The sequence below is a fragment of the Zeus faber genome (assembly GCF_960531495.2).
Source record: "Zeus faber genome assembly, chromosome: 15".
NCBI lineage: Eukaryota > Metazoa > Chordata > Actinopteri > Zeiformes > Zeidae > Zeus > Zeus faber.
This window is the reverse complement of record NC_137194.1, coordinates 395,847-405,000: the sequence shown is the minus strand read 5'-3', so window position 1 is coordinate 405,000 and position 9,154 is coordinate 395,847. Positions and strand designations below refer to the sequence as shown.

The 9,154-nt window shown below is 45.0% G+C and overlaps 1 protein-coding gene across 1 annotated transcript in view; it reads left to right on the top strand.

Annotated features, from left to right (window-relative positions):
• The window catches only part of celsr3 (cadherin, EGF LAG seven-pass G-type receptor 3), a gene marked incomplete at both ends in the record, with an annotated part of 120,428 nt that overhangs the window by 39,252 nt on the left and 72,022 nt on the right, over nt 1-9,154 (top strand). The window contains one exon of the mRNA XM_080014470.1: nt 6,295-6,517. Within this exon, the coding sequence (XP_079870596.1) occupies nt 6,295-6,517 (223 nt within the window). The remainder of the gene's footprint in view (nt 1-6,294; nt 6,518-9,154) is intronic.

The window sequence follows — 9,154 nt, the reverse complement described above, 5'->3', positions numbered from 1 at the left end:
CCAGGACGTTGTGTTTCCAGGACTTTGTGTTTCCAGGATGTTGTTTTTCCGGGACGTTGTGTTTCAGGGATGTTGTGTTTCCAGAACAGTGTGTTTCCAGGACATTGTGTTTCCAGGACGTTGTGTTTCCAGAGCGTTGTGTTTCCAGGATGTCGTGTTTCCAGGACGTTGTGTTTCCAGGACGTTTTGTTTGCAGTATGTTGGGGTTTCAGGACGTTGTGTTTCCAGGAAGTTGTGTCTTTAGGACGTTGTGTTTTTAGGATGTTGTTTCCAGGAAGTTGTGTTTCCAGGACAGTGTGTTTCCAGGACAGTGTGTTTCCAGGACGCTGTGTTTTTAGTATGTTGTGTTTTTAGGATGTTGTGTTTCCAGGACGTTGTGTTTCCAGGACGTTGTGTTTTCAGGATGTTGTGTTTCCAGGACGTTGTGTTTTCAGGACGTTGTGTTTCCAGGACGTTGTGTTTCCGGGATGTTTTGTTTCCATTAAATTGGGGTTTCAGGACGTTGTGTTTCCAGGAAGTTGTGTTTTTAGGACATTGTGTTTTTAGTAAGTTGTGTTTTTAGGACGTTGTATCCAGGAAGTTGTGTTTCCAGGACAGTGGGTTTTTTGGACGATGTGTTTTTAGGACGTTGTGTTTCCAGGACGTTGTGCTTTAAGGATGTTGTGTTTTTAGGACGTTGTGTTTTCAGGACGTTGTGTTTCCAGGACGTTGTGTTTTTAGGACGATGTTTTTTCAGGAGGTTGTGTTTTTAGGATGTTGTGTTTTCAGGACGTTGTGATTTCAGGACGTTGTGTTTTTAGGACGTTGTGTTTTTAGGACGTTGTGCTTTTAGGACGTTGTGTTTCCAGAACATTGTGTTTTCAGAAAATTGTGTTTTCAGAACGTTGTGTTTTCAGAACATTGTGTTTTCAGGACGGCGTGCTTTTAGGACGTTGTGTTTTTAGGACGTTGTGTTTTCAGGAGGTCTAGTTTTTAGGACGTTGTGTTTCTAGGACATTGTGTTTTAAGGACGTTGTGCATTTAGGACGTTGTGTTTCCAGGACGTTGTGTTTTCAGGACGTTGTGTTTTCAGGATTGTATGTTGTTGTGGATTGACAGCGTGGGCGGAGGGTCTTGTCAGTGCCGGGGGCAGCGGGGGGAGGGACGGGGGGCTGTGAGGGAGGAGATGGGGCAAATCAAACCGTATGGGCTCGAATTGATTCCGCAGCACAGAGAACTCTCCAGACATCATCTTATACTAGTTTGTTTTCCCTCTTTCTCCCTCCATCTGTATTCTGCGGTCTCTCTATCCTCTAATATCCTCTTCATCTGTTCTGACATTCTTGGCCTCAGTTTGTTGTTGGTTTCGTTGACGAAACTTTATGGATTTGCTCTCACAGGAGGAGCTTAGCCCCGGGTTTCGCCGTGGAACTCCAAACTTTCTTTTACACAACACAAAGCTCTGGCACTGTCCTGGATCTAACACCATGTCAGTAATGATTGTGTTTGTTTTGAACCACCTGAGTCGCTGCTCAGGTGGAGTTGGTACTATGATGCTCTTTTCCTGGTACAGACTGCATGGGCCAAACTCCAGCCATCAGGTTCACCCAGGAGGTCAAATCATCTCAAAATCACAGCCGACAACCTCGGCAATGTGAGGTTGGGCAATATACAAGTCACATAATAAATGGCTAATAATAAAATGTATCAAAATATAATCAGAATCGGTTATGAATGCCGACCTGTACCAGGTGGTTGCAGAGGGTCCTGAGGTATTTTGGAGAGTCATAGTCATTCGAATAATTTACCAAAAGTATGATTGTCTGATAAACATTTCACCATGCTAACAAAATAGATAATAAATACAAGTAAACAATAAATAATAATGTTGCATGAAATATCTGCATTTGCTGACTTTGCAGTCTTCATAATGGTGATGATAATGAGTAATTATCTAGGCTTCATTATTTGACAAGCTTTAATTTTAGGTTGTCAGGTTTAAAACCGAGAAATAAAAGAATATACAACATAAATATATATATATATATATATATATATATATATATATATATATGTATATATATATATATATGTGTGTCTTTAAAGTACAAAGTACTGGATTGAGCGCTGAGCGCTTGCATTGACCAGATGTGGATATTGTCTATCTTGTTTCGCTTTGAGACAGATGCACCATTCTCCAAAGTAATGAGGAAACAATATGAATTGTTCCTCTGTGGTTAATATATTGTCGTGGGGTGGTGTGGTTTAAGCAGCCGCACCTGTCTTGGGTCTAGATAATTGGGCCCAGGATCAGGGTGGCTGTACGCCTGTTGCTCGTGAGAGCAATCAACAAGCAACAGGTAAAACCCCCACCCCCCACACACACAGGAGAGGAGCCCTCGTCATGACATGTGTCCCTCTGCTCCGGGCTTGTTCCACCTTGCCCACTCTCAGAAATAAAACAGATGTGTTTTCAACCCCGTCACCTGTGTCTTTGTGACGGAGGGCCCTGGAAATGCCACTCGGGTGGCGTGTTGCAGGTGAATCTGCCTCGTATATCAACAAGTCAGATAAAATGAGTAATTTTTCATGAATCAAGATAGTTGTGCTTAACCTCCAATTTTTGGTGGTCTGGTAGAAACAACATTCATAATCTGTAGAAAGGTGCTGTGGAGTGAGCGTCTCCTCAAAGAGCAGCCTGTGGAATGACACCTGGCGGAGGAAACGAGGGATTCCCAGAAGAGGGGACGGGGGGGTTAAATACAGGATTACAAGAAAGCGGTAGAGAAAAGCTTACACGTACAGTGTTCTCCTAGAGCCATCTGCCTCTTCCTAGAGAGATCCACATTACGCAGGTGACATTGAGAGATAAGCTCTGGAGGATGGAGGGATGCAACGTGTAGAAGAGAGAGGAAGAGGAAGAGAGGAGGTGGAGAGATTTGAATGGGTAGGAAGGGATGTGAGCCGAACGAGAGGTTCCAAGAAGAACTCCTTGATTTTGTGGACGTTGTCTTCATGTTTCGCGGTTCTTTGTGATGTTGAAAACAATGGCCTCAGCATCCTTCAAATAAAAGCACGGCATCCGCTATGCTTCAGAATATATTCTCGATTTTTTAAAAGAGGTGGACATTTACACCACCCAAAATGGATCCGCAGTCTAGTTTTGGATGGGGACCCAGCCATTGAGAACGACTCGTTTAGGTTCTTAATTCATACTCCAGGTATTGGATTGTGGATGGGGGCATACATTTGGAAAATAACCACACCCCTCCATGGTCTGGGGGAGTGGGCTACTAGCCCATAAATTTTGTGTAATATTTTTAAATTTGCCTGTGTGCAAGGGGAACAAAAAAACACAGAGCAGATGGAGACATGTTATGACAGGTTCTTGGCATGTACCAAACATGTTTTTTTCTTTTCTTTTTCGATGGCATCCTCATTTTACTGTGTATCTAGTAAATGTGGATGAGAAGAGGAGGTAAAACAGGAGGGGGGGGGTCACAGTGGAATTGAGCTGAATATTCAAACGAGGGTTTGAGGCATCGACACATCAGGATACAGTGTGTACGGGAAATATTTATAGCACTGATATTGTACATATGTATCGCAATGCATATGTTTATCTTGGAGGGAACAGGCAGGGAAAAATGAAGGAAAATGAGGATCAGAGAGGGACTGAGGACTGAATTAGCCGTGAGAAGCTGAAAAGGAAAAGACAGATAAGCTGAAGGGAAACAAGAGAGGAGACGAGGAAGAAAGTGAAGAAATACGATTAATATTGAGGAGAAACAAGGAGATAAGAAAGCCACGAGGAAGAGAGGGAGCGAGACACGGACGGAATGAGGGAGCAACTCACAGCTGTGTGTGTGTGTGTGTGTGTGTGAGAGACAGAAAAGATAGAGAAATAATAAGTAAGGAGCAGAAGAGGGACAATTATTTTTGGCTCAGTAAGAAAGAATGAGATACAGTATGTGAGGAAAACAGAGGGAGATGGACTGAGCCAATGAGTTGGAGAGACGGAAAGTGTGTGTGTGTGTGTGTGTGTGTGTGTGTGTGTTATACATTGACTTGACACTCAATTCGTTTGGATAAAGTTTGGTTTCGTAAAACCAATTTGTAGCTCTACTTTGCATCGAGAAAGAAAAAAAGTTGATTAAAAATTTCATTCTGTGGACGCAGACATAACAAATTTAAAATCCAAAAAGTCAGAATGATGTAGAAGGTCCAGCCGAAATGTCCGAAACAATGTCCTGCATGTGTGTACTATGGTGCAGCCACTATAGTGTGTGAGTAAACAGAACCACGGCATCTAGGACATGGTCCCCCAACCAAGCAACCAAGCAATTAACCAACCAAGCAACTAACCAACCAAGCAACTAACCAACCAAGCAACCAAGCAACTACCCAATCAAGCAACTAACCAACCAAGCAACCAAGCAACTAACCAATCAAGCAACTAACCAACCAAGCAACCAAGCAACTAACCAATCAAGCAACCAAGCAACCACTCTCTCACTCTCTCTCTCTCTCTCTCTCTCTCTCCCTCTCCCTCTCTTTCCCTCTCTCTCTCCCTCTCTCTCACTCTCTCTCTCTTTCCCTCTCTCTCTCCCTCTCTCTCACTCTCTCTCTCACTCCCTCTCATGTCATCATCTGCAGTGCATTGCACTGCTGCCTCACAGCAAGAAGCTCCTAGGTTCGATTCCCGCCTGGGGCGCTGTTGGCACCGTGCTCCGGCGGGTTATCTCCCAAACAGGAGCCTTTCTGTGTGGAGTTTGCATGTTCTCCCCGTGCTCACATGGGGTTTCCTCCACCTCACGTCAGTAAGGACCCCCCCCAAAAACATGCACCCATCATGGTCTGACCAGCGATGGACATTTATCACCTGGTCCCCGGGCGCGTCCACGTATTTACATTTACATTTACATTTAGTCATTTATCAGACGCTTTTATCCAAAGCGACTTACAAGGGAGAATAACATTCAGCTACATTGCGACAGAGATTAGTGTAACAACGTGTAGTGTAACAACGTATGCTGCCCACTGCTCCTGGCTGTGCCCCCGGAGGAAGGACAAGCCAGGATGGGTCAAATGCAGAGAATCCATTTCACCGGCCACCATCAAAAGCATGTGCATGTGTGTATGTGTGTGCAAGCGTGTGTTATAGTGTGGTGTGTTGCGTGATAAATAAAGTCTCTTTCTTCTTCTTCTTCTTTCTTTCTTCTTCTCTTATCTCATTTCAATGTCTCTTTCTGGTCTGTTCTGTCATTTGCTGTGACAAAGCCTGAATTTCCCTCCGGGATGAATAAAGTTCTATCTCATCTTATTAGTTTTATATTAACATTGATTATCTCCTCTGTGGGTGGGAGAGAGGGAGAGAGACGGAGAGAGAGGGAGAGAGAGAGAGAGAGAGAGAGAGAGAGAGAGAGAGAGGGAGAGAGAGAGAGTATGAGAGCGAGAGAGAGAGAGAGAGAGAAAGAGAGAGAGAGAGAGAGAGAGAGACAGAGAGAGAGGGAGAGAGGAATATGAAGAGAAGATGGAGAGGAAAGGAGGAAGAGTGGAGAGAGAGGGGGGAGGGGCCTTGGGAGTCTACCAGTCTCTTGGGGAAAAACCATGTGTTAGGTTGGTGTGTGTGTGTGTGTATGTGTGTGTGTGTGAGTGTGTGTGTGTGTGTGTGTGTGTGTGTGTGTGTGTGTGTGTGTATGTGTGTGTGTGTGTGTGTGTGTGTGTGTGTGTGTGTGTGTGTGTGTGTGTGTGAGTGTGTGTGTGTGCTGCCCCGAGGAAGAGGAGGAGAAGAAGGCTGCTTTGATGAATAAAACATCCACGGTGAATGAAGGGGTGTGAGAATGCATGATGTTAGAAAGAAGGGATGGAGAAAGGAAGCGTTAACGTGGAGGAGCGAGGGGGTGCAGGGGAAAGGGTGGAGGACAAGAGGGGAGAGGAGGATATTGGAAGGAGGACGAGGCAGAAAGAGAGAGAAGGATGTTCAGCGCAGGCAGAAAAAGTTTTAAACATTTTTCCCATTCCCACTTCACCCTGTCCCTGTTTTCTGTTTGTATGTTCAAAGGAATATCTGTGTGTGTGTGTGTGTGTGTGTGTGTGTGTGATGGATACAAGTCCAACAGAGTGGAGAGTAAACAGAGAATTGGCTGCTGGTCGAAACAGAGTCAAGTCTGGAGTTTCTCCAGCGATACTGGAACACCCAGGCATCCATTACACACACACACACACCCACACCAACTTCCAAAGCAACACAGTTATTCATTTTGCGTTACCTCACCTTACCTCACCTTGTCTGATCTGACCACACCCTTCCAGGTGAGCGCTGTGAGCTGGACCGGCGGGGCGGGCGCTGCGTGCCGGGCGTCTGCCGCAACGGAGGGACCTGCCGCGAGCTGTCGGGCGGCGGCTTCCGCTGCGAGTGCCCGGCGGGCGGCTACGAGCGGCCATACTGCTCAGTGACCGCACGCTCCTTCCCCCCCAAGTCCTTCGTCATGTTCAGGGGGCTCAGGCAGCGCTTCCACCTCTCCATTTCCCTGACGTGAGTGACGTCTGTCTGTCTGTCTGCCTGTCTGCCTGTCTGTCTGTCTGTCTGCCTGTCTGCCTGTCTGTCTGTCTGCCTGTCCGTCTGTCTGTCTGTCTGTCTGTCTGCCTGCCTGTCCATCTGTCTGTCTGTCTGTCTTTATTTGTTCTGCATTTGTTTATAACTTTTCACAGGTTCATTGCTTCATTCTTTCTTTCTTTCTTTCCTCCCTTTCTTCCTTCCTTTCTTTCTTTCCTTCCTTCCTTTCTTCCCTCCCTTCCTTCCTTTCTTTCTTTCTTCCTTCCTTCCTTCCTTCCTTCCTTTCTTTCTTCCTTCCTTCCTTTCTTTCTTTCCTCCCTTTCTTTCTTTCTTTCTTTCCTTTCTTTCTTCCTTCCTTCCTTTCTTTCTTCCTTCCTTCCTTTCTTTCTTTCTTCCCTCCCTTTCTTTCTTTCTTTCCTCCTTCTTCCCTCCCGTTCTTCCTTCCTTCCTTCCTTCCTTTCTTTTTTCCCTCCCTTTCTTTTTTTCTTACTTTCTTTCTTTTTTATTTCTTCCCTCCCTTCCTTCCTTCCTTCCTTCCTTTCTTTCTTTCTTTCTTCCCTCCCGTTCTTCCTTCCTTCCTTCCTTCCTTTCTTTTTTCCCTCCCTTTCTTTTTTTCTTACTTTCTTTCTTTTTTATTTCTTCCCTCCCTTCCTTCCTTTCTTCCCTTCCTGCTCCCATCTCTCCTCCGGATCCATCCCAGCTGCTCTGCCGGTGTGTGTCCCCCCTCTACGTCTCTCTCGCTCTCTCCGTCGCAGCTTTAATCGTTGCTTCATCTGTTTCATCTCCCGTCCGTGAGATGCTATCGCTACCATTCCTGCTTTCTCTTTTTCCTGCTCCTACAACCTCCGCCGCTATCTGCGCTCTATCACAGCCTCCACCGTCTGCCCCCCTCTCTCCTTCTCATGCTTTCTGACTTTTTCCCTTTTATTTTTCATATTTTTTCTACTTCTTCTACCAGCTATAAAGAACACCGGCTTCATACTGTTTGATACTGATATGAATACTCAACAACAGACCATAATACGAGTTCAATATAGTAAATATAAGCAAAGTAAGCAATAATGAAATGGAAAATGGTCTGATTAATTTGACAATCATTTGAGAATAACTTGGAGTAGTTCAAGATACCAATAATTCAAGCAAAATAACATAGTTGTGTTCATGGTTTTTCATCTTCTGTTCTGTTTACAATACATATACATATATATGTATATGTTTCAATTCCCCGAGCACAGAAAACATGGCTTTCGTCCTCCTGGGCTGTCGATAGGCACAGAACTTGGGTGGCTCTTCTCGAGGAGGAATTCTCCTGAACAGTTCCTTTGTTCCCGCTCCGCCCTCCTTTCTTTGTGTTACTCGCCCGCCTTTGTCGCTCTCCTCCTCTCCCTCGCCTCTTGACTTGCTGAGTGGTCTACCGGGGGGGGGGGGGTCTCAAGTGTTCCTTAAGAGTGGTCTGGTGCATTATGGGATGGTTGCCACGGGTGATTGCCGTGGCCCTGTGTCTTACGACAGTTGCCAAGGTGACTGGCCCCAGGGCTGTTGCTAGGCCGCTGCGGTCACCATTAAAATGTCACTATGGAGTCGCCAGTCCGCCTTTAATAGTCCTCAATGTACAAAATTATCATAAACATATTAATAAAATTTCCATACCATCCATCCATACCCATTAATGCAGTATTGATTGAATCCAGTACAGCTTGGCATTCAAACTTGAGTCCGATGACTTTTAGAAGGCAAGTTTCATTAAGTTGTTTCATAACTGCTGCTGGAGATTGTAGCGACCTGGTTAATACTTGTCAGCTTACATGATACTTTGAACACGTCTGTTTAGTCTTTAAGGTACTTATATCATCAGGGCCTTATCGAAAGACAAGAAAATAAATCCACAGAATTGCTTCATGGCTTCATGTTAACTTCCAAGACTGTTGAAGACCTAGACCCAAGTGTATCCAGGATTAAAGGATAGGTAGCACAATGCACAACCTCGCCAACGCTTTACTGTCCAGAAACTGGACGATCTGCTGCAGCTTGTCACTGTGCTGGAATGCAGTCCGGCAAACGTTCTAGCCACGAAAAATGTCAATCAAATTAAACATTTTGAAACCTAGGGGCTCACAATGTATTCAGACAGTCTTAACGTTTTATATCAGACACAGTCATAAACTTGGTTCTAAATGTTGTCTGATGATGGTTTAGTCCTGCGGCGGCCGATCCTAGTATATCTCTTCACACCCCGGCCAACGGTCAGTGTCCCTGATGTCAATGTTTTTTTTAGTGATGGTTAATAACTTCCCTCCTCAGCCTGGCTTCCACATCAGGGCCAAACCCTACTTGGTCGTTATTCATTTACGCCGACTTCGTCCCGGAGCTTGGATCTACTCTGATAAAAAAAAAAAGCTCTATGTGGGATTTAGTGGCCGCTTGGTACCAAACAACAAATCATGGGTGATGTGGTTCTCGGGAGCACTGTGTGTCAGGGAGGCAACGCGACTGTAAATAAAACATTCAGCATATGTTACGTGTAGGAAATTGTTTTGTATCTCATCATGAAGACCAACACTCCAATTCATCTTATTTATTCTGACCAATGCAACGCTCTACTGGCTGATCTACCAG